At 34.5% G+C, this 26,298-nt stretch overlaps 2 protein-coding genes across 13 annotated transcripts in view; one reads left to right on the plus strand and one right to left on the minus strand.

Annotated features, from left to right (window-relative positions):
* FASTKD1 (FAST kinase domains 1) overlaps positions 1-8,868 on the minus strand; it is a 36,376-nt gene extending 27,508 nt beyond the window's left edge. For 2 of the 3 annotated variants that reach the window (XM_074337621.1, XM_019727378.2), the window contains exons 1-2: positions 8,514-8,868; positions 5,247-5,368 (exon numbers count right to left, since the gene is read on the minus strand). In XM_074337621.1, coding sequence (XP_074193722.1) covers positions 5,247-5,353 — 107 coding nt within the window. In that variant the 5' untranslated portion in view covers positions 5,354-5,368; positions 8,514-8,868. Of the gene's footprint in view, positions 1-355; positions 482-5,246; positions 5,369-8,513 lie in introns of those variants that run through there. The other variant, XM_019727380.2, reaches the window with a different exon arrangement.
* Positions 8,854-26,298, plus strand: part of PPIG (peptidylprolyl isomerase G) — a 47,809-nt gene continuing 30,364 nt past the window's right edge. The window contains exons 1-7 of one of the 10 annotated variants that reach the window (XM_019727384.2): positions 8,854-9,008; positions 9,915-9,982; positions 21,550-21,597; positions 21,924-22,001; positions 22,096-22,170; positions 22,585-22,692; positions 23,352-23,396. In XM_019727384.2, coding sequence (XP_019582943.1) covers positions 21,941-22,001; positions 22,096-22,170; positions 22,585-22,692; positions 23,352-23,396 — 289 coding nt within the window. In that variant the 5' untranslated portion in view covers positions 8,854-9,008; positions 9,915-9,982; positions 21,550-21,597; positions 21,924-21,940. Of the gene's footprint in view, positions 9,009-9,258; positions 9,387-9,914; positions 9,983-21,549; positions 21,598-21,909; positions 22,002-22,095; positions 22,171-22,584; positions 22,693-23,351; positions 23,397-26,298 lie in introns of those variants that run through there. The other 9 variants (XM_019727382.2, XM_019727383.2, XM_074337645.1 and 6 more) reach the window with 9 other exon arrangements.

Below are 26,298 nucleotides of genomic sequence, written 5' to 3' on the forward strand. Positions count from 1 at the left end.
CATCGTCCGCTCCGAGCACAACAGTAGCGTTGACCTTGTATATGTGGTCTCTCTAGATGCGGACCAGGAGTGGGCTCAGCCCTGCCCTCGTGCTCCGCGCTCGGGAACAATCCAATACCCGAGAGGCTCGGGTTTTCTCAGCTGAACCCTGCATCCCGGGCCTGAAAACCTGCTGATGGCGTAAAAAAAAAAAAATTCTGCCGCCACGTTCTGAAACTTTTCAGGATTCCAGCGAAGGCTGGTTATTCCCAGCAAATAACCAAGGTTATTCCCAGCAAAGAACGCAACAGGTTCGGTTGTGTCGCGCCCCCCTCTTTCAAATCCCAGTTTTTAGCCTTTTCTCGAGAGATATCACCTTTCCTCCGGTGGTACCGACCCCAAACCAGGAAAAAACGCCGGGCAGTACAGCGTGCAAGGCAGAAGGCACGCACTACATGCCCCAGAGGACGTCGCGGCGAAGTCAGCGGAATAGACGTCGCTTACGCATTTGGGAGGAATTCTGGGCATTGTAGTTTCTCATTGAGAGAGGCAGGGGCAGTACATTTTAACTGTCGAAGTTGCCAGTCGTGTAGGTTAGTGTTTCTCAGCTACCTAAGGTTTTATCACAGTCCATGTAAGACTAACATTTTTATAATATACAATAAAAATTAATATTTAGAAAAATGAAATTTGAAAACGTAAACATGGAAGACACATGTGGAATTTTGTTTCTTACTATTGGGATGGAACTGAGCGTGACCTGTGTCAATGCCCCTCAGTCAAAGACCACCAGAAATACACCTATAGTTAAACAAAGTTGGGGTTACTGACTGGTTGCAATGAAACAGAACACACCCCCAGGGGTGATAAATTAAGAAGGTGTTAGAAAGAATTTATTATAGTATTCAGCCTTGTGTTAAGTGACTGGGGGAGGTTTAAAAGGGGTTTTTCTCCACATCGGATGCTGTGAGGAACCAGGGTAATTCTATTATTGAATATCTTAATAAATTTTAGAAGGCAGAAGGAAAAAACATCTGCAAATGATATGTCTAATAAGGGATTTATATCCAGAATATATAAAGAACTTCTACAACTAATGACAAAAATATTTTTAATGGGCAAATAACTTGAATAGACTTCTACAAAACTATAGGCATATGAAAAAAATGCTTAACATCACTAATTATTGGAGAAATTCAAATCAAAATTACAAGACACCACTTCACACCCAATAGGGTGGCTATTATCAAAAAAATCAGAAAATAACAAATGTTGGCAAGGATATGGAGAAATCAAAACGCTTGTATATGACTAGTGGGAATGTAAAATACTGCAGCCATGTGGAAAACAGTATAGTGGCTCCTCAAAAAATTATCATGTAATCTAGCAATTCTACTCCTGGGAATATACTCAAACAAATTGAAAGCAGAAATCTGAACAGGTATTTGTACAGCAATGTTCATAGCAGCATTATTTACAATAGCTAAAAGGTGGAGGCAACCTAAGTGTCCATCAACACATGAATTGATAAAGCAAATGTCATATATACATACAATAGAATTATATTCAACCTTAAAAATGAAGGAAATTCTGACACTTGCTACAACATGGACGAACCCTGAAACACTATGCTAAGTGAAATAAGCCAGACACACACACAAAAAAACAATTTGTAGGATTCCACTTATATGAGGTACCTAGAGTAGTCAAATTCATAGAAACAGAAAGTAGAATAGTGGTTTGCAGGCGTTGGAAGAAAAATGTGATTTCTCAATTACATCACATTCCAGTATGGTTATCCCTGGTCAGTGGAGGACTTTTCTCCACACAGAAATTCAGTGAACTAGGCTTCCTCCATAATCCACCAGGGGCTTTAAACCCTCTGGATCCAGCTGACAAAAACAGAGAGGACATGGAGAAGGCATACCACTTCAAAAACATGTTGGCCTGGATGTAATACACATCTTTTTCACACGCGTTCCACTGATGAGAAGTATTCACATATCTTTACTCAGGTGCAAGAGGACAACTAGCAGGACAGACATTTCCCAGTGACACCCTTCACCATATAAGTGGGAGCACAAATTTGGGGGCTGTCACTGCAATGCTAATCAAAGACTGGCATTTTATAATTGGAGCTGGCAAAGACTCAGATTATTAATATATGAGACAACCTCTTGAAGAAGTCAGTCTAGAGAACGAAGCCAAAAAACAGGTAAGTAGAACTAGACAAGAGAGAAAAAGTTCCATGATATTCTGACTATTCTTTCTTCTCTGTATGAGTTATCCATTGCTGTGTACTAAATCATCCAAAAACTTAGTGACTTAAAACATTTATTATTCCACGGTTTCTGTGGGAGAAAAATTCTAAAATTGCTTAGCTGAGTGGTTCTGGCTTAGTTTCTCATGTGATTGAAGTCAGCTGTTAACAAGGCCTGCACTCATCTGAAGCCTTGACTGGGGCTAGAGGATTGCTTCCAAATAACTCATTCATATGGCTGTTGGCAACGGGTCTCAGCTCCTCTCTGGCTTTTGCCAGGAAGCCTGTTTCTTGCCACTGGGCCTCTCCATAGTCTGCTTGAGTGTCTTCATGACACAGCAGCTGATTTCTCCTAGAGTGAATGATCCAAGAGACACAGCAAGAAGGAAATCAAAGTGACTTTTATGACTTGGTCTCCAAAATCACATACTGTCACTCTGCCTTATTCATTAGGAGAAAATCACATTAAAGAATGTATGGCCATATTTTAAAACTACCACACTGTCCAAACAAAACCACACAGTTTTGTTTCATGAACCAATACATTCCCAATGTTACCTAAGCTAGTTCAAACGGGGTTTCTATTATTTGTAAATGAGAGCTCTCACCAATACTGGAATCAAAAGGCATATACAATAATAGTATTATACAAGCACTTCAGAAGAGTCTTTGGCAGTATCTACCAAAGCTGACCTTATCCATACCCTAAGATCTAGCAATTCCATTCCTGGGTGTATTTCCAACATACATGCAAAATATATGTGCTCCAAGATACAAGAACGTTCATAGAAGCTTTCTTTGTAATAGCTAAAACTCAACACAAATATCCATCTAAAATAAATTGTGCAATACCCATTGTGACGGTTAATTTTATAGGTCAACTTGACTGGGCCAAGGACTACCCAGATTAAACATTATTTTTAGGTGTGTTTTTGAGGGTGTTTCTGAAGAGATTAACATTTGAATTGGTATATTTAGTAAAGTACATTGCCCTCCCAATGTAAATGGGCATCATCCAATCCATGGAGCATCTGAATAGAACAAAAAGGCACATGAAGGAGGAATTTGTCCCTTTTGCCTTCTACTTGCCTGACTGAGCTAGGACACTGGTCTTCTCTTGCCCTTGGACTGGGATTTTCACCGTCAGTTCCCCTGGTTCTCAAACTCGGACTGAAATTACACCACCAGTTTTTCTGGGTCTCCAGATTGCAGACAGCAGAGTGAGACTTCTCAGCCTTCATAATCACATGAGCCAATTCCTCGTATTAAATATCTTCCTATATATACATATGCTATTGGTTCTATTTCTCTGGAGAATTCTAATACAACCATATAATGGAGTACTGTTCAGAAATTAGAAAGAACTATTGTGGCATGCAGTAATATTGATAATCTCACAAACACAACATTGAGCAAAGCCAGCCACAAGTAAATACATATTCGCAATTCCATTTACACAAGATTCAAAAATAGATAAAACTAATACAAGCTGATGTAATTCTGAATAGAGGTTACCGTATTTTATCGTGTGTAATGCACTCCCATGTATAATGTGCAGCCACGTTTTGGGCCCACAAGTTCAGGAGGAAAAAATCATTCACTTTAATTTTTTAATTCAAATTTTTATTTGTTTACTTTTAGGTACTTGTTTTTTGTATTATAAAAGAATTTTAGCATTTATTTTTTAACATATTGTGGTACAAGAAATTTTATGTAACAAATAATTACAAAACACAAGAACAGATACAAGGTACAAGAAATTTTATGTACCAGTAACAAATTTACAGTATTTACGCATCATAGAAGGTCAAGAACTCTTTGTCACTGCAAGTTCATTGTAAGTTCAACAAAACTGATTATCCTATTCCAGGGTATTATTTTGCATAGGGATATCGTTATTGATTTCTAGAGTTACAGTTTTAACTCTTAAGCATAAATAAAAGAATTAAAAACATTTATATAGATATGAAATTAGTACTACCCATGTATAACATGCATCCTTATTTTTCCCTCACAAATTTGGGCCAAAAAGTGCACATTATACACAGCCAAACATGGTATCTTTGGCAGGCTGAGGTTGTAGAATTACGGAAGGGCATGAAGGAGGCTTCCTGGGATGCTGACGTTGCTCTATGTCTTCCCCCGACCCCACCTCGTTTTTTTTGTAAGGAGGGTGCAGCTCCAAGTGGCCCATGGGGGATCGAACCATCAGGTGCAGCTCCAAGTGGCCCATGGGGGATCGAACCAGCAATCTTGGTATTAGTAGCAACGTGCTCTAACCAACTGAGCTAACTGGCCACCTTGTATGTCTTAATGTAGTGGATGTTAGACCTGTATGCTCTCTTTGTAAAAATGTATCAAAGAAACCTATAACTATACTACGGTTTATGAATATACGTTAAACTAATTTTAAAATCCTACCTTTAAAAAAGGCATGCAAAGTAAGTCAAGGGCTAACTGAAGTCACCCTTTGAAAACCCGTCTTGATGATTGTAAATCTAACTTTTTTGGTCTTTACATCTGCTATTAAAAGTGACTTTAAGTAACAGCTCATCTAAGAGTGCTGGAAACTAACCATATTTCAAAACACTAGCAACATCACAGCAAATCTTGTGTCTGCTCACAGTGTAGAATGGTCACACAAACTAAGTACGCAAACAATTATCTTTTAATGGGATATGTGGCCCAGACTGTTAATTTTCCACCAAAGTACCTTTTTGTCTTCCTTCTGGACATATGCCAACATTACATTTCCCAGAACTTTATAATTGAGTTTGGCTGTGTTCTCATTGATGGAATTAGAGCAAAGTAGCATGTGCTAGTTCCTGGTCTAGGCTTTAGGACATTACCTCTTCTTCCTGTTTCTGCCAGCCAAAACCCAAGGCAACACATTCTAATTATGCAATGTCAAGGCTCTGGAGTAGGTTAGAATAACATGATGGAAGGAACTCAAGTTCTTGAATGAACATATGGAGAAGAGCTGTGCTCTCTGACTTGGCCCACTCACCTCAGGTCTATTATGAGAGAAATAAATCCTTTGTTCTTTAAGTTGCAGTACTGATAGAGATAACACTTCCTTTTACTTGCAACAGCTTTCTTCTTGGAACAATACATCCATGTCAAAGCAATCTGAAAAAGTTTCAGATTTCACACACCAGTAAAATTTCAACATATTTGGGACCCAACAAAGCATGTCAATTTTTCATTTGTCCACGTAAGGACATCTAGAGAAAGAAAACAACTAACCACATTCTATAACCACAACTAACCACATTTCACAAAACGATATTTTAACACTAAGAAAAAGTGACAAACTCAATTTAAGAAAACAATTCTTCCTAAGAAAAGAGCAGTGAAAACTTTGTCATGGCCAGCACCAGCCACCAGTCCTTGAATTGCCATTTGTAATGCTGCTTCAAAACTTCTTTCAAGAATCTCCTAAAATCTGACCATTTATAATATACATTACATCTAATAAGCACTGTGGGGCTAAAAAAATTAATGCTTTTCCTCCCACCTTCTAAGGTCTTCTAGCTGGGCTAATAATCAAATTGACAAAGACAGATTAACAGGAGAAAATCAAATTTTAATACATGTACATGGGGAATTCACATAAGCGTGAAAATTCCAAAGACAGTGAGGCAACACAGGATATATATATGACATTTTAGACAAAGGAGAAAAGGAGAGGAACAAGGATGCTAGATTTCAGAAGTGAGGATGGGCAACTTACAGGTAATTGAGGAAGAGCAGAACGTACATGGCAGAAACATTCTTGCTTGGCAACTCAGAAACAATGGAACATGGGAGATATCTAGCTAATAGGCCTCTGCCTAAAGCCCTATTTAACATAAGAGGTAGGACAATTAAGTTCGCGAACTCATCCTAGAAAAAGTGCTACTACATACCTCATTGCTGAATATCACTACAGTCACCTTGGAAGTACTCCCCTTGGGAAGCTATGCACTGACACCAATACCTAGTCCACCCTTCAAAGCAATTTTGGGACTCTTTTTCTGGAATGGCCATCAGAGCTATCGTCGTATGACCCTTGATATCCTGAATGTCATCAAAATGTCTTCAATATTTCCTTTATCTTCGGGTAAATAAAGAAGTCAATGGGGGCGATATCAGGTGAGTAGAGAGGGTGTTCCAATACAGTTATTTGTTTACTGGCTGAAAACTCCCTCATAAACAGTATCATGTGAGCTGGTGCATTGTCATGATGCAAGAGCCATGAATTGTTGGCGAAAAGTTCAGGTCTAACTTTTTCACGCAGCTTTTTCAGGCCTTCCAAATAGTAAACTTGGTTAACTGTTTGTCCACTTGGCACAAATTCATTATAAATAATCCCTCAGATATCAAAAAAGATTAGCAACATCAATGAAACAAGTTCATGAACTTAATTGTCAGACCTCGTATTTAATTCAAATTATGCTATTTAGGCTAGAGCCATCCTAAGATTTCCTTCCTAAAGCAGGTTTTTCTATATGAATCTCTTGGGCAGGAAAGGGGAGAGGGTCAAAGGTTCTTCCTAGTCTTTTGTTTCTTAATAACCAGCTTAAAAATCAATATCCTAAAAAGGCAGCTTTAGGGACAAAACTTTGGTTCCCTTCAGTTGGTTGATAATGTGGGCAGGCAGGGACAATGTGATAGATTCTCCTGGTCTGTAGTTTGAATGTCTCTGATAATGTCATCAGGTACTCAGGTAAAATCTCTGTGTGGCTTGCATCAGTCACTGAGATTGTTTAAACATGAGCTGTTGTGGCGATTTCTCTGAAGTGTGTATCATGTTGTCTAGCTGTAGTTTGTAATTGCAAGGCTTAGAAAAAAGTTTTAATTCTCAATAATTCCAAGTCAAAAGACGGGAGAAAAATGAAACATTACATTAGAGGATGTAGCCAAATATTAAAAAAAAAAAAAAAAAAAGACAACTAAACTAGAATCTAATTAATATCCTCAACTATGTATTATAGTTTCTACTGAAACACAATTTTTTTTTCTCTAAAATCACCCTCATTTTTGTCAAAGATAGCCAAATTAAGACTAATTTATTTACCGCACAAGTCTAGTTTTAATGATTTTGGCTCGATTATTTGTATAAATACAACAATAGCAATTGATCATACAGGCTCTTTTAAATCTGCTTTGCTGGAATTTTCTGCCTATGTGAATTCCCCATGCACATGTATTAAAAACTTGATTTTTTTCCTATTAGTCTGTCTCTGTTAATTTTATTATTCACCCAGCTCGAAGAACTTAGAAGGTGGGAAGAAAAGTAGTATTTTTTTTAGCCCCCACAGTACTTATTAATATTTTACTTAATATTAAACAATTCTTCAGTCACTTCATATGTCTGTTTCTCTTGGAAGATGGTATATCATAGAACAAGATTGGGAATGTTACCTTTCTACATCTCAAAATGTTAATTATGGCATTATGATGATCTGTAATATATCTTCGAAAATGTCTCTGACTGAATTGGTGAAAAAGAGGAAGAGTACACCAATGTTAAGAGCAATATCACTTACCCATTCCCTCTACCAGTAAGTACGAATCTAAGAAACTAATATGTGTATCATAGCTAAATAAAAATATATTCCCATGGAAGCTGAATCAAAAATCAAACAAACCAACGGTCAAAAAAAAAAATCTATCTTAACATAGTGCTTAATATAAATCAGATTTATTAAGATATTGCAGCATTGCCCTCCTTACTGTAAAGTGTAAATCATACAACCACTGAACTGTCTAAAGATGGGTATCCTGTTGCTGCCCTGCAATAACGGCAATGGCTCAAGGAATTTTCCTCAGTTTTACAGCTATGTAAAATTGGTCAAGACCCTTACATGTACCACATGCCTGTTGTTGATAATTAATTCACCTCACGTAAATGAGTGAAAATTTTAAATGATCATAACGTAAGTTCTTTTTATACAATAATATAGAACTCAGATTATAAATTTCCTTATCTAGTTCCTTTAAAACTTACCCACATTCCCACAAGGATTTCTGATTCCTCCTCCCCCAAATAGCAGTGGGCATTTATTTCTAACATAATCTAGAGAATCTTACTTCTTAAAATAATAATATTGTATGTCCTATTTTCCCTAGAGAGCGCTGGATTTGGAGTCACAGACTTGCTTTGATATTTAGAAGCAGCGTCTTTGGGAAGGTGGCACTTGCCCTCACTGGGCCTCAATTTTTTTATCTGTGAAACGATAACCTACATCATGGGTTGGTTGTGAGAATATAAAAAACGAGCATCAGTTACCTTTGTAATTTCATTCTTTCCTCAATTGCACTTTGGTCATTTCTGTTTTTTAAAACTCGTGTCACAGCGTTAAGTGGAAACGGAACTAGAAGCTCCTTGAAAGTAGGGCTTCCTTCCCAATACTCTGGCAGACGACCAATAAATGTGTACTAAATGAAGCACTTCATTTCACAAACGACGTGGCATTCTGAGGGTTACAAACGTTCCCAATCAACTCACACTTTATAAAGCATTTAGCTACCTATAAACTAGTATTTAACAGGCACCAAAATCCTAGATCTCCAAGGCAGGCCGAGGTCACACAATCAAGGGAACACCAGGAGATACCGTCAGCCCATCCGTGACGCACTTCCGGAGCGACGCTTTCCCTCCACGCTGGGACTGGGTTGTGGGGGAGGGAGGCGGTTAGTGGGCTTTAGCGCCTTTTCTGGCGGCGGTAGATTTGAAGCGCTTTACAGGACGGGACCCTAGGAAGAGGAGACGGTACTGGTACAGGTAGGTGGCGTGAGGCCCGTGTTGTTTCGGTGGCGTCCTTCGCAGCAGACCCGGGGTAGGAGAGCGGGAAGGGCCCGAGAAGAGGGGCGGAGCCGGCACGGTAGGCCCTGCCGAGATAACCGTCTTCCCCTCGCGGTATCGGGCTGCTTGATTCCAGAGGGGACCCCCAAGGACCGTGGCGCTGGCTTTGCAGCTGGAGAAGGCTTCCAGCCGTGCCTTCAGGTCTGGGAAACGTCCCTCCTCCTGCCAGCCCCCGCCCTCTCGATTCGGGCGCACGCCTCCCTTCCTGACGCATTTTGCCGCACAAGCTGTAATATGGCGGCAGCGACGGCGGCCTGAACTCTAGAGAGCCAGGGTGATTTTTGATGCTTCAAAATTGTAAGACTAAACACTAAACTGGTGAAGGTGGGAGGATTGGTGGGGAAGGGGGAGGCGTAACATGACGTCCTGTCAGGTTAGGGTTGGAGAGTGGCAGGCGACGAGCCTGAATCGCGGGTTAAGATTAGACTGAAGACAGGCTTGCCTCCTCTTGCGACCTTTTCCTTTTAGACAGCGTCTTTTGTGCATAGGTAAGTGGCACAGGCCACTTAGTTAAGCATTCTTCTAAAACTCAAATCCAGGCTCTCTTCCCTCATCCCAGAGCTGTCTCCACGTTATCCCACGTTTCCGAGTAGCTTTGAGCAACGCAGGCCTGTTAGGAGGAGGGAATTCGTTTAGGAGGAAGGTGATGGCTTCGGAGCTTCTTGTGCTTTGGCGGTAGTTGTGCGAATCTGGCTCATCTTTAGACTTTTAAGGAGCTAAGTTGAGGTCTGCGGGAATGAAGAACTCCCAGTCGTTTTGGAAATGTTATAAAAGCATCATTTTGTGCATTGATCTTAATTTCTCACAACAGTACTTTCTGTGCAGGATCAAGTTTTTGCAGTAGTGATAACAAGTACATCCAAGGAACAATTAAATGGTTTGGAAATTTGGAGGTACGTCAACATTCAGCAGCTAAAACCAGAGTGGGGAAAAATATGTGTGTGTGTGTCTGTATGTGTCCCCCTTTGGCAAAGAATGGCCAGTAATTTACAGATTCGGAAGGATGGTGGGGATGGGGTGTGTGACATTTTTAAAATTGTGCCATAAAATCCAGAAAAGCACAGATATCTAGAATACCCACTTTTCTCACTGATAATTTGTTACGTACCAGAAAATTTACCCGTTTTAGCATCCCCCCTTTTAGCCATTTGAGATGGGATTATTTTTATAACAAATTACATACTTCAGCCTTAGAATTCATTTTTCGTTGTTTAATGTATTATGATTCAGGATTATTGGTGCCCTAGGATCCTAATGGGTCTTGTCTTGTAGTAGGAATCTGTGCCTTTTTTAAAAAATTATGTTTGCTTTTTATGGTCTTTTGTTTTGTTGTTGCAAGCTATTGGCAGGTAGCCTTCCCCTGCTGTCAGGAGTGTACAAGTTTGCACACTTCCTAAGTTAGAAAATTTTGGTTTGTTTCTGGTTCAGCCATCTTTCTGAACCTCAGTTTCTTCATATATAAAATATTTTGATTTCAGACTATCAACTATGGGCTTCAAAAATAAATATTCAGGTTTGTTAAAATTTTGTGTAAAATTGGCTTTCAGGTAAGAACTCAAAGCTTCTATGAATGAAGTGAAAGGCATACATTACATTTGTTGTGACTTATTAAAGGTCTGTAGTTTTTGGTGCTTCTTATTGTGGTCTTGCATTATCCGTGGTCGCTATGTAAGGTCTTTGTACTTTTGCATATTTTAAATTAGGTTTTCTGACAGGCAGCATTCATTCTTTATGCAGAGTGAAATTGGTAGCCATTCATAATAGGATGAACTAGTTGTAATAGTTGTTAGCACACCATCTGCAATTCTTTCAGTGTTGCTCTTTTAAGAAATACACGTTGATTGGTGTTTTTTTCCTTACTATACTAATTATAATGTATTATCTACTTTTAGTATACTAATGTATTAAGGTGTCTTGGGAATCATAGATAATTCAAGTGATTTGAAAAGTTTGTTGCAAATCTCTGCTGCATTGTGGTATTACATCCTTTTTTGTCTTTAATATTAGCAACAAGCTTCAGTTTTCATTTAAGTGTCAATGATTTTGCCGTGGGTTAATGCATATACTGTCTACGTAAGAATTCTGCATTATTTTGTTTCTATAGGGCAAATCTTGCATCTGGACATTTACTACATGCAGTATTATAAGTACTCAGAGAAAATGATTGTAACTGGGACTTTGTACTTTTGTTACAAAGGAAATCTTTAGCACTTTGTTTTAGTTTGAGTGGTGGCTTAAAATAATCACCAACCTCTTCCTGAAATTTAATTGCATTATACTTACAAATATAGGCATCGATTTTTGATATTAAAATGTTCTTTTTAAAACATGAATGATTTAACTCATTGATTTTTAAAATGAATGAAGCCTGTTTATATATTAAGACACTGTTAATAACGTAAAATCTCAGCTAATGTTTACTCATAACTAAATCATTGCGTTATGGTCATATGGTGGAAAATTAAATAAGCCATTACCTGGAATATTTCTGGATAAGCTCGTTTCTACAATAAAGCTGTAGAGTATAAGAAAACTCTTGCTTTTTTCCAGTTGTAACCTTGATCCATTCACTTCAACTCACTAGTTCTCTTGTTTTCAATCTATAAAATCAGAAAATTGGACTAGATTATCTCTAAGTTTCCTTAAAATTTCAGAAGTCTGTAGTTCTTCTTGTAGGAATTAACTGGGTTGAGTAATATTGCTAACATGGTGTAAGTAACTCTGGAGACAGTGGAATTAATTTACCATTATAAGAATTGAGATAATTACAGGTACAATAATAATATTAGAAGGGATTTCCCACTTAATATACTCTCTTTTTAGTTCAATGCTAACACAGTTTTACTATATTTTTGTCTTAGATTGTATGTGTGAAAACATGTAATCTCTTATTATTATAGCATATTATTTACACTGAACTTGGCAACATTACAGCTTTTCTCTTTAAGTTTTCTAAAGGATTTAAGAATTCAGGAAGTGCCTATACATTGTTTATCATGTTTCTACCAGTGATGGTTTGTGACTAACTGACAGAGACTAAGGGAAGGGACACCATATGGAAGAGGATAGTTGTCTTTCCTGATGCCTCAGAATGTTAACTTTTTTGTACTTAGCTCATTAGCAATCTGGCATTTATAAATTTATTTAATTATTTTTGAAGCAATACATTTTTATTTCTCATTTATTCTCTGTGAACTACATTAGGAGTAGGGTAAAGAGGCTGATTTGAATATTGTATTGCTTTCTTTGAAAGTAATCTTCAAGATCTGCTATAATTTTAATTAGTTTAACTTAAATGATTGCACTTAGAGGTGGAACTCTTATATGAGAATTATCACCCATTTTATTAAACTCAAGCAGATAAGAACTTCTCATCTTTGTTTCTTGGTCCTGAACTGAATATGCTCCCTCTTACAGCAGATTGTTTTTAAAAAGAGAGAGGGAGGGAGGAAGAAAGAGAGAAAAGGAAAGAAGGAAAGAAACACTTTGTTAACAGAACTCAGTAGGCAGATCTAGGAAAAAGGTTGTTTCAGTTATGAAACAGGCTGACAGGATGGTTACTGGTAGGCTCTGGGAGAGTTTACTGACTACAGATACATAGTACTTGTAGGAGGAAAGGCACTAAGTTTTAATAGCAGAGTCTAGTTCTGCACATGCCTCAATAAACATTCTTTCTATTTGATAATGTAGTCCTGGGCCAGGCACTGACTGCTTGGTGTTGAAGATACAAAGGTTCTGAATTCAAGGAGTTTACAGACGAGTTTATGATAAAGAAAATAAGATTCAACAAAGGAAGATTATTTAAGCTTCAGAGTAAGGGCTGAACTCCCAAAGTGTACCCTGGCTAGGTTGAATCTTTAAGGACACATAGAAATTAGCCAAGGGAATGGGAAAGGGTAAAGACCTGCTAATCATGTTAAAAGTTTAAAAGGATTTATTATCTGCTTTTCCAAGATTCAAGACTATGCTGACTCCTTCATACTGTGTGAAGCTTCCAAATAATTCTTTGAATGTAATAAAATCATTGCATTATTTCTTTCCTAATTACAAATACCTTGTCTTTTACTATATATTTTAATTAGTTGCCTATATTCTTGTGCCCTCGTCCTTGTTACTTTAGGGTGAATATGGAAATTATTTTATGTATGAACCTGTAAGAGTAAACTTTTCAAATACGAATTTACTTCTGATATTTTTTATGGAATATATTTGTTGCAGAACTTTATACATCTTAGCATTTCGTATTTAAAATTTTATAAAATCTCTTATTGACATACAAAAATATATTGTTAAGCATTTAAAACGTGATTTTGTCTGCTTAGAAAAAAGTGGAATATACATTAAAATATTAAAAGTTATAGCTAAGTATCAGGATTTTATGCATTTTGTGTAATCTAACTTTTCAATGAGCTTATTTATTTAAAATATTTTCATTATGAATAAAGTAGATGAAATTAAGTATTATCACATACTCAAATTTCTGAATGGGGGGGCAGGGAAGTTGAGTGCATGAGGTCAAGTAGATAAATAGTAACAGCTAATAGGCAATAATGGAAACTAGGTCAAACTGGAACATATACACCTCATGTAATGGGGGCAGACTATGCTGATTTCTGTATGGGAACAGCACACATTGTAATAAATAGTGATTTTTTTTTTTCAAGAAAAATTTATATCTGGATTTTCTAGAAATAGTTGCAACTCATTTGGATTAAACAAATTTGCAGCAAACAGATCACCCACGTAGACTACTACAATGAAAGCTTTCATTATGTACGATTCTTGGGAAATACATGAATTATTTTACTGAAAATTGCAAAGGCTTGATTTTTTTTTTCCCCCTGAGCTATATTTTTGGTATTTCTCTGCAGTTCTCTCTTTTTCTTGGAAAAAAAATGAAAAATTGACCAGATGTTTGTTTTGTGGTTGATTTTAGATACTATTTGAGTAATACCAGGAAATCATAATTATAGAGGAAACATTATGTCCTTTTTCTGATTAGATGGAATCTGATTTCAGTAACATTAGAGACATAGTGTTGAGCCACCTTGTGTCACCATTGTTCTTCATTAGCTGTCACTAATAGATCATTTACATACTTAAGAGATTTGTGTAGTGCTGTTAATGATAATTTTCTATCTTTAATCTTTCTTGAATTAAGACATATTTGTCATTTCAGGAAAACTAACGTTAATCTATTTCTATGAAAAGTATCCTTGTGTGGTATCCTAAGTATAACTACTTACAGACATGTACATTATAATCTTAGAAAGTTGTATATATATTTTCCTTTTTATTACAAATGTTTTCTTTATAGCAGCAATTAGTATCTTTATTAAAGTAGAAAAACGTATAGTCAGACAAAAATCCCTCTCCCAGTCTTACAACCAAACGCAGTAATGATTATTTCTTTACAATCTTTTTCTTTCTTTCTTTTTGTAAGTCTTTGAATTTGAGGGTTAGGGGTGGTTTATGAGATTATAATGATATTGCATATGCTGTTTTATATTTGGATTATTTTTAACAATTTATGAACATTTTCTAAATTATTAATCTTTGTAAGCATTGGTTTAAAAACTATATTTTATTCAACCAGAGAACATAATTAAACCATTTTTCATATCGAATATGTTGCTTCTGGTGATATGTTAATAAAAGGAATAGTAATATGGCCAACTTTATACATGAAGGCTTTCTAAGTTTAGGGTAGTTCCTTACAGTAGATTCCAAGTAGTTAAATTTTACTGATTTAAGGTATAAACCAATTTAAGGTATAAAAACTTAAGAGTTTCACATATTGTTTCCAGAGGAGTGCTGTCTTGGGAATTATTCTTTTAAAAGATCTTTGCTTACTTTGATAGGCAAGATATTATCTCATTTTATTAGTATTTTTAAAAATATTTTTCTTGATTATAACAGTAGGTACTGCTTCAACTGTTGAAAAAATTTGGAAAACAGAAATACATAAAAATTATCCTTAAACCCATGGCCCAAGTATAATCAATGTTAATATATTGGTAAATCCTATTTCTTCTTGCCTTATTTTTTTTTGAGATATAATTGACATATATGATTATATATTTCAGGTATACAACATGCTTTGACATATATATTGTGAAATGATTACTATAATAAATCTAGTTAACATCCATCACTTCACATAGTTATAATTTTTTTCTTGTGATAAGAACTTTTAAGATCTCCTATCTTACTTAGCAACTTTAAAATATATGGTACAGTATTAACTATAATTACCATGCTGTACATTACATTCTCGAACTTTGTGAATTTGAGATTTTTGTTTTTTAAGATTCTACATATAAGTGAGATCTTAAGTATTATAAGTATTTGTCTGATTTATTTCACTTATTATGTTTCCAGGGTTCATCCATGTTGTGACGAGTGGTTAAATTTCCTTCTTTTTTTATTGCTGAATAATATTTCATTGTGTATGCGTATATTTTTTACTTACCTTTTTTAGATACCACATTTAAGTGAGATCATACAGTATTTTTCTTTGTCTGACAATTTCACTTAGCTTAATGCCCTCAAGATCCATTGATGTCTCAAATGGCAGGATTTCCTTTTTATGGCTGAATAGTATTCCATTATGTATCTCAATCACATTTTCTTTATTCGTTCATATGTTGATGGACACTTAGGTTTCTCCATCTCTTGGCTATTATAGATAATGCTGCAGTGAACATGGTATAGTTATCTCTTCAACGTAGTAATTTGGTTTTCTATCTTTTTTTAATGTGCATCTGATATGTGTAAAATTGGAATTTTACAGACACTACTGCTTACTAATTTACTTTTTTTCACCTAATATGAGTATTCTCCCATTCATGGGGAGTCTTTGATAATTTTTCTTTTTCAGTTTTATTTATAATTTTTAATAATATTCATGTGCTATAAAATTGATAGGTTATACAGTAAAAAAATCTTCTTACCCAGTTTTCCCCGGCTACCCATTTCCTCCCCTACCAGATGACTCTTTGTTAGACAAGGCCTCTGTATTATTTGTTTACTTAAAAAAATATATCTACAAAGAAAGTAGTCTATACACATTTCTGTACCTTGCCCTTTTTTTCACACTTAACAAAATGTCTTGCAGATAGCAGTACGTGGACAGCTTCCTCTTTGTTTTTTATGCAGATGTGATAAGATTTATATAGCCTATTCCTCCTATGTGGACATTTAGGTTTACAGCCTTTTAGCTACTACAAATGATGGTGCCTTGAAAACCTTATTTTGCAAATGTGTAGGATGTATATAAAATAAATTCCTAGAAATGGAGCTATTGAGTCGAAGAGTATTTAATGCATTCATAATACTTTATGATGTCAGATTGGCAAAGGACTATATCGATTTACTCCTTTACTAGCAGCAGCAATGTATTATTAGGTCAGTATTTTTTATTTTTGTCAAATCCATAGGTGAAAAATATTATCTCTATAATTTTAACATGTAAGAATATGATTTCCAATGGCACAGATGAATACCATCCATTTTATGAAGGTATCGTTTATTTAACCAATTTCTATTACTGTACCAACCGGTTTGTTTTTTATTTTACTATTGTAAAATGTACTACAGTGACAGTATATATGAATTTTTTATACTTAATAGTTTAAAAGGATTTATTATCTATTTATAACATATAATGTTGGTATCTCATTTAATATTTTTTCCATGTTGTATTTAAAAATTGTGTTTTCATAGGCAGTGTAATATTCCATCATATGAACATTTTGTAGTTTACTTACTTAATTGTGTTGGACATTTACGTTGTTTCTAATTATTGTCTATTATTTAAAAAAAACCAAGGAACATTTCATTTAAAATGGTTGCCTTTCTAGAGATTCTAAGAGACTGAATTACTAAAGTATTAAAGGTTAGAATGACTATGAATATATTCAAAGTCTTAGTCTATAATGCCAAATTGCTTACCAGAATTGTTCATACTATTTGTATTTTTAATTTACTTTCTGTGTATTGTATGTTTATGTTCCTTTGGGTGGGCTTTCTGCTTTTAGTTGTTTGGTACATGGATCCTATGATAGTGGTTCTCAAAGGTGGAAACAAAGGGACAATGAGAGTTTTCTTTGATCATCACTTGGAGTGATATTTAACAGTTAGGACCAAGGATGCTTAATTTTCTGCAGAAATTAGGACAGTCCTAGTCAGTGCAGAATTAAACTAGTGCCCCCATTATTAAGCACTGTTCTACAGAAAGAAAATGAATACATCATGTTTGTTGAAAAGATTTACCCCAATTTTTTACTTTCTAATTTTACATTGATAAATAGATATAAATTTTTTCATGAAGTTAAATTTCTTTATCTCCATTATTTATTTCATTATTGTGAACCTGAAAATTTATTTAACTATCCAGAGTTTAGGTAAATATTCACATGTATTTTTCATAGTTTCCATTTTGGGGGATAGAGTTTTGTAAAAAGAAAAATTTCCTAAGATCTTCTAGACTTGAGAACTCTTTTGAAGTGTTTGTTTTACAGGTCTATATTTGTTGTAGAAAACATGGGAAATAAAAAAACTAAAATAAAAACCACCTATCCTTTTACTTAGAGGTAGGCTTTTAATATTTTCATGTATTTTCTATTTTATTTTACTCTGCAGGTATATTTTAAATTTTATTAATTTAAATTGGGAAACTAATACATGAATATATTGTCGTTGCAAAAATTCAAACCTTATAGCTAAAGCTAAAGACCCCCATCTACTTCCATCCCTACTCCTGGTCTCTGCAAAGTACTGTAGCAGTTTTGGTATATATCTTTTTTTTTTTTTTTTTAATTTATTGGGGTATATATCTCAAGACCCGTTTCTTTTAGATACAGAGTATTATTTTAGGGTATAAAAAAATACTTATGTGCAATTTTGCTTTTTTTTCCTTTTCAGTTAAGTAGGGTTTTTTTGGATAATGTCTGTAAAGACTTTTTAAACTGCTGTGTAATATTAAATAGTATGTATATACCATAATTTATTCAGCTTTTCTCTCATTGTGGGACATTTTGGGTGTTACCTTTTTGTTGTTTTTGTAATATTGCAGAAAAGCATTCTCACACATGCCTGTCCTTTCATGTCTGTATTAGGTTGGTGCAAAAGTAATTGCAGGTTAAAAGGTTAAAAATAGTTGCAAAAACCGTAATTACTTTTGCACCAACGTAATATATTCATTCATTTATTAAATACTGATTTTCTGCCGTAGCCAAACACTGAGGCACTAGGAATTAAGAGGTGATCAAAACTGCAAAGGTCTGTCATATCATGGAATTTATATTCTAGTAAGAGAAATAGATATAAAAACTTGAATTTTTAATAAAATACCGAATAGCAATGAATGCTGGGAGGAAAATAAAGCAGAGTAAGAGGATATAAAGTGGTGGAGGACAGGGGCTGCTCCTTAGAGTAGTTTCCATGAGGAAGTGCTACTTGAGCAATGGCTTCAATCAGTGAGAGGATGAACCATGTTCTAAAGATCTGGGGTTAAGATCATTCCACGGAGAGGGAAGCAAATGTGAAAGACTGGATGAGGGAATAGGTCTTGGAATGTTTGAAGAACAGCAGAAACACCAGTGTGTCTGAAGCAAGTTGTGAAGAATGTTAGATGAAGTCAACAGGAACTAAAATACTTAGAGCTGTGCCGTTCAGCACAGTAGCCCTGAGCTGCATGTGGTTACTGAGCTCTTGAAATGTGGCTGGTCTGAATGGACAGACACTGGATTTCCAAGACTTAGTACCAAAAAAAGAATGTGATGTATATCATTAATAACATCTTATGTTGATTATATGTTGAAATAATATGTTGGACGTACTGAATTATATATATTATTAAAATTAACCTATTTTTTTTTACTTTTTAAAATGTGGCTACTAAAAATTTAAAACTACGTTATGTGGCTCATATTTTATTGGTCAGCACTAATTTAGGGTCTTAAAATCCATGGTAAGACATTTTGATTAAATATGATAGTAAGACATTGGAAAATATTAGGAAGATGAATGATGTGATAAGTTTTGTGCATTTAAAGAATCATTCATTCTATCCTGGTTATTCTGTGGAGAGTAGACGGTACAGGACTAAGTAAAAGGAAGAAAACTAGTTAGAAGGTTTTCATCTGTAGTAGTCCAGATGAAAAATGATAATGGTGAAAGACAGTGTAAACATCGGGATAATTTTTGAAGCTAGTGTCAAACTGACTTGCTAATGGTTTTGATAATGGGCTGTGAGGAGAATAGAACCAAAGATGATTCCAAGTTTTCAGCCTTAGCAGCTGAGTTGGACAGTGAAATATTTACTGTTTTTTGAGAGAATTGGGGTAGAGAAATAAGAGTTTTGTTTTAGATATATTGTTTTTAATAAAGTAAACTTTGTATTGAAGTATAACATAGCATACTGAGAAGAATGCAAATTCTAGGTGGATTGACGTTTTCCCCAAGTGAACTCACCTATACAAGTAGCACTCAGATCAAAAAACAAAACAAACCACTATCCTAGTCGCTCCCACTTGTGCTCCTAACTCCATAAATTGGTCATGGTGTTCATTGCAATTTCAAAGGCCCAAAACTATAGGATTGTTTTCACTGTACTTCAAAATTGAGAAACTTAGAAAATCATGAAAGATTGTGTTATCTAAAAGGTTATATATAGGTAATTAGGAATTATTTTCTGAGCTTTCTTATCAATTGCCTGCTTTTCGTATTTGGAGTTTGTTTTCAAGAATACAGTATATAGGAAATTAACTGTAGTCTTAAACTATTTGATGTATTTCGGGCAGTACTATATATATTCTACTCATTTTGTAAGGTAGAACTCTCCACCTGGGATATTGTAGTTAAACAAAAAGATCTAGAGGTGGTTTTTTATTTTTTTTAGGAAAATAAATGCTTAAACTGCTTCTGAAACTTCCTCTATTGCCGAAAGTAGAGAATTTAAGAATGCCTACAAAAATTATTTAGAAGATAAAAGGGATAATCGGGTACTACCTTAGTAGTAATGTAGTACTTTTCTTTAAGATAGGGTAGTCTCTTCAGATTTATGGATTCAACATATTCTTAATTTTAAATGTGCAGTAATTGAAATTCTGTACAAGTAAAAAACTTAATGCAACAAATTTGGCAAGATATTAGAATTGCTAAGATTTTGTTTTGTCTTACTGTTTTCAGGAAGTCTATGTCCATGGTATGCTGAAGGATTGAAAGGTTATCTTTTTTGCTTAGTTTCATGTGAAACAAATTCTAGTATCAGATATCTGTTAGAAATAAAAAAATGAAGTTATGAGAAAATGGTATATTCTTCCTGTTTCCATTCAGTAATGCCAAAAGTGACAATACCAGCACTTGGACTCTATTTGAATGCAACATAATCTTATTTGTATGTAATTTAATCTCTAATTCACATAATCAACATAAAACAAATGAATGACTACATGTAATTTGTATTTTTCAAGTTATTGGTAACTTGGGCAGTCTTCTTCCTTGCTTTTATTGTTGAATATTCTGACTTGTGCTTTGTGGGGTGTGTAAAATTGGTAAGGGATGATGGGAGCTATGTGAACCAACATTTGGATAAAATTATGTTGAGTTACATAAATACAAATGCACACAAATGAGTATGAGTAAAACCGGGGAAATGTGAATAGGATAAGTGGGTTGTATGAGCGTTTTTATGCTTTTATGCTACAATTATACTCTAGTATAGTAATACTAGAGTTTTGTAAAATGTTACCATCGGGTGTAACTGGGTAGAGTACACACTGTATCTTCCTGTATTGTTTCCTACAACTCTGTTGTGACTGGGTGATTTTCCCAATAAAAATTGTTAAAGAGAGTAATGAATCTGTTCAGGATGGAGGATATTGATCTTTCAAAGCCTCACTCGACCCAAGATATCATCAAGTACTGCTTGCTGAATTACAAGCTCAAATACGGTAATTTTCAGGAAAGCATATCCATTTTAGTTAGTCTCTGTTTTGAGTGGATGTAACTGTCATTTTTATAGCCCATCATTTTTGTATGCTATTTACACTAAGTGCCTTTGTTTCTTCTACTCTTCACCTTACCCTGTCATTCCTCACCAGGTATTATGATTCAAACTTTTTCAGTCCTTAAATGCTTTATCAAGAAGAATGTCTGTTAAATAATAGCCATCTGCTATGTAGATAAAACTGTTACACAGAGTAGCCCACTTATTGGTGATTTTTGTGTGTCTACACTAACTAGCATATTAGTAAAAGTTATTGCTTATGATCAGAAAATAGCCTGATATGTAAAACAATGTGCTTTTACTCAAAATGTAAATCTACCATGTATTACTATAGTTAAAAAATCCTACTTTCTTCCTTGATGATTTCTTTTTGGTGATTTTTTAAGAATTTGATTGATTTTCTTTTTAAAACTACCATTTTAATTAAAACTAATTTTTGTTTTCTAGGAGCAAAAGGATTGGATCAGTTTGTCCTTGATTTTTCTCTGTTTAAAGGTGATTTACCTGTTGAGTTCACTAAAACAGACTTAATACAATTTTCTGTTTGGGGTGGCAATTTGTATTTGGTTGTTAAAATAGAAATTTAATTATATAATGGCTAAGCCTTTTCTTTTATATCTTTTCTATTTGCTTCACAAAATGAAATCTAATCTCTTAAAGAACAATCCATGTGATTTGTCATGGAAGTAAATATCATCAAAGGAAGTAAATACCAAAATAAATTCAAACTACATTTCTAGTTTATGCTCCACAGAATATTTTTTTCTGGAAATTTATGGGAAATCTTTGTCTGTTTGCCTGAAACAGTATTTTACTCATAGATTGAGTTATTGGAGCCATGGGAATAAAGGTTCAGCGTCCTCGATGTTTTTTTGACATTGCCATTAATAATCAACCTGGTAAGAAAATTAATGTTCCTATTTAACCTTTATAAATGAGAGTTTAATATTTTAAATTAGTAAAGAAGTTTAAAACACCTATCTTTCTTTTCAGCTGGAAGAGTTGTCTTTGAATTATTTTCTGATGTGTGCCCCAAAACATGCGAGAACTTTCGTTGTCTTTGTACAGGTTTGTTGACACTTTCAATTGCCCTAATAGTAGTCCCACTTGACTATGGCTTGCTTTAATTTTTACTTAACACATTTTAGATTTCTTTATGCATATTCCTTTTTTCTCTTAACATACAGATTATACAACATTGACTAGAATGTGAAAGTAATTCTTAGAAATAATAGTTGTAATGGGATTTTATCTGAGATTGATTTCTACATTTTTACACTCCAGGAAAACATGGATGATTTTCAAATGAAGTTTTTAAAAAAATTACTGAGGGGAGTGAAAAAGCCTGTAGTTTAAAGAAATCTGTATAGTTCAAGAGAAGTATATTTTACAGAGTGAAAGCTTTCATCATTAATTTTGCTTCAATGCTACTTCCTTGATTTTCTTTCTACTAAATGGCCTACTAATTTTTCTTATTTATAGGTGAAAAGGGGACAGGGAAATCAACTCAGAAGCCGTTACATTATAAGAGTTGTCTCTTTCACAGAGTTGTCAAAGATTTTATGGTTCAAGGTGGTGATTTCAGTGAAGGTAAGACTTTGGTTCCCACAAAAGAAAATCATATATTTTTGTTAAATATCATAGGTCTCAACATTAGACAAGTCTTAGTACAGTTTTCTTCTCACCCCATTTAGTCTTTGGTCAAATAATTAGAAGTATAATTAGAAGTACTCATAGAAATAGATAAAAAGAATGAAGCATAGGAAATAATGCCACTTTTGATACATGAATGAATTTCAGAAATTTGCCTCTGAGTAAAAAAACAAAATATTATATTCATCTTTTAGTAACCTATCAGTGTATCTGTCTGATTTTGTCACACCTAATAATCTTTATAGTACAGTTTTTACCGATCCTTTTTTATTAGACAAACATTGAAATTGTATTTTAAAGATACTTTGAACAAAAATGTCAGTTATTTTTAAAAACCTACATAATGATTAGAATCTGAAATTCTTTTTTTCACATATCTTAATAGATTTTGTCATATTCTTACTATTATATGACAAGGAAAAGAAAGTAATTTGGGATCTTGTCAGTATTGACTTTATGATTTGCTGTGAACCTTGGAGTATTATTGATTCAAAATCATTCGATCACCAACTTTCTAAGAAGTGTTTTGTTCAGGTAGCATATTCAAGGAGATTACTGTCTTGAGAGTTCTAAGAATCCATGTGTTTCATTCTTAGGAAATGGACGAGGAGGGGAATCTATTTATGGAGGATTTTTTGAAGGTAAAAATGCTTACTTTTAAATTGTGTTTTTAATGTTTTCTACTTTATTAATTTGATTTTTCTCTTGAATCATTAAGATTATTCATTGAACAGTATACTAATATCCACCTATCTTCAACTACTCTGGAGGTTAATTTTGAAAAATCTGTGAAAAATTTTATAAAACATCTATAGAGGTAGGATTTTTTTTGTCTAGGACATCATATATCATCTTGAAGAGTTGCAATAATCTATAATAAACTCAGAATTGTAGTGCTAGACTGGGAACTTCTATGGCATCTTAATCCTGTTTTAAATTTATATTTTCAAAGCAATTTTTAAAATTCTTTTTATTGAAGTATAGTTGACATACAATATTATATTAGTTTCAAGCATACAACATAGTGATTAGACATTTAAATAACTTATGAAATGATTAAGTCTAGTAACCATCTGTCCCCATACCAAGTTATTACAATGTTATTGACTATATTCCCTATGTTGTACATTACATCTTCATAATTCATTTAGTTTATAATGGGAAGTTTGTACCTCTTAGTCCCCATTACCTATTTCACCTGTCCTCCTATATCCCTCCCTTCTGGCAACCATCAGTTTGTTCTCTGAATCTGAGTCTGTTTCTGCTTTGGTTGTTCATTTGTTTTTCTTTATAAATTCCACATATAAGTGAAACCGTATGGTATTTGTCTTTCTCTGACTTATTTCACTTAGCATAATACCCTCTATTTCCATCCATTGTCACAGATGGCAAGATTTCGTTCTTTTTGTGGCTGAGTAATATTCCATTGTATGTCTATACCGTATTTTCTTTAATCCATTCATCTATTGATGGACACTTAGGTTGCTTCAGTGTTGTAAATCTTGTTTATTATAAATAATGCTACAGTGAACAAAGGGATGCATATGTGTGTTTGTTTTTTGTGTTTTTTTTAACCCTAACCCTGCATATATGTTTTTGAATTAGTGTTTTTGTTTTCTTCGGATAAATACCCAAAAGTGGAATTGCTGGATTTTATGGTAGTTCCATTTTTAATTTTTTGAGGAACTTCCATACTGTTTGCCATAATGGCTGACCAATTTACGGTCCCACCAACAGTGCATGAGGGTCCCTTTTTTTTCACTTATCATGCTTACCACTTGTTATTTGTTGCCTTTTTTGTTTTTGTTTTTTTATTTTTCAATTACAGTTGACATTCAATATTAGTTTGTAGTGTATAGCATAGTGGTTAGACATTTTTGTAATTTAATGAAGTGAATCCACTCAATTAGTCTAGTACCCACCTGGCATTATACACAGTTATTACAATATTATCGACTATATTTCCTATACTGTACTGTACATCCCCGTGACTATTTTGCAACTACCAGTTTGTACTTCTTAATCCCTTTTCCTTTTTTACCCAACCTCTCTCCCATCTGGCAACCATCAGTTTGTTCTCTGCATCTATGAGTCTGTTTCTGTTTTTTTGTTGTTGTTTGTTTTTTTCCTATAACACAGCTGCTTTTTTTTAACTTTTTAATTTAAGTGTGTTTTTCCAGGTGCTAAGACCAATATTTTTCCAGGACCCGGTCAAGTAGTTGTTTCAATTTAATTGTGGAGGGTGCAGCTCACAGTGGCCCACGTGGGGATCAAACCGGCAACCTTGTTACTAACAGTACAGGGCTCTAACCAACTGAGCCAACTGGCCGCCCCGTTTCTGTTTTTTTTTAACCCAACCTCTCTCCCATCTGGCAACCATTAATTTATTCTCTGTATCTATGAGTCTGTTTCTGTTTTGTTTGTTTATTTTGTTCTTTAAATTCTACATATAAGTGAAATCATACGGTATTTGTCTTTCTATGTCTGACTTATTTCATTTAACCTAATACCCTCTAGGTCTGTCCATGTTGCCACATGTTGTTTTTGATAATAGCCATTCAGGCAGGTATGAGGTGATATCTCATTATAGTTTTGATTTATATTTCTCTCATGATTAGTGATGTTGAACATCTGTTCATGTGTCTGTTGACCATCGGTACATCTTAGAATAACGTCTGCTCAGGTCCTCTGCCCATTTGTTAATCAGTTGTTTTTTTGGTGTTATATCAGTTCTTTATATATTTTGTATATTAAGCCCTTTTCAGATACTTGATTTGCAAATATCTTCTCCCATTCAATATGTTACCTTTTTGTTCTGTTGGTTTCCTTTGTTTTCTAGTGCAAAGTTTTTAGTTTGATATAGTCCCATTTGTTTATTTTTGTTTTTGTTGCCTTGACTGAGAAGACAGACTCCAAAAAATAGTGCTAAGACCAATGTCAAAGAGTTTATTGCCTGTGTTTTCTTGCACGGGTTTTATGGTTTCTGCTCTTACATTTAAGTCTTTAATCTGTTTTGTGTTTATTTTTGTATATGGTATAAGAAAGTGGTCCAGTTGCCTTTTTTTGCATGTATCTGTCCAGTTTTCCCATTACCATTTGAAGAGACTGTCTTTACCCCATTGTATATTATTGCCTTATTTGTCATAGATTAATTAACTATGTAAGTGTGGGTTTATTTCTGGATTCGCTGTTCTGTTCCATCTTTATACATGTGTGTGTTTGTACCAGTACCATATTGTTTTGATTGCTGTAGCTTTGTAGTATAGTGTGAAGTCAAGGTGTGTGATACCTCCAGCTTTGTTCTTTCTCAAGGTTGCTTTGGCTATGTAGGGTCTTTTGTGTGTGGTTCCATACACAGAATATTCTAATTCTGTGAGAAATTTCATTGGTATTTTGATACAGATTGCATTGAATCTGTAGATTGTTTGGGTAGTAAGGACATTTTAATGATGTTAATTCTTCCAATCCATGAGCATGGTGTGTTTTGCTGTTGTGTTGCCTTCTATTTCTTTCAGTGTACATACAGGTCTTTCACCTCCTTCG

This window comes from Rhinolophus sinicus, linkage group LG01 (assembly GCF_036562045.2).
Source record: "Rhinolophus sinicus isolate RSC01 linkage group LG01, ASM3656204v1, whole genome shotgun sequence".
In the NCBI taxonomy this organism is placed as follows: domain Eukaryota; kingdom Metazoa; phylum Chordata; class Mammalia; order Chiroptera; family Rhinolophidae; genus Rhinolophus; species Rhinolophus sinicus.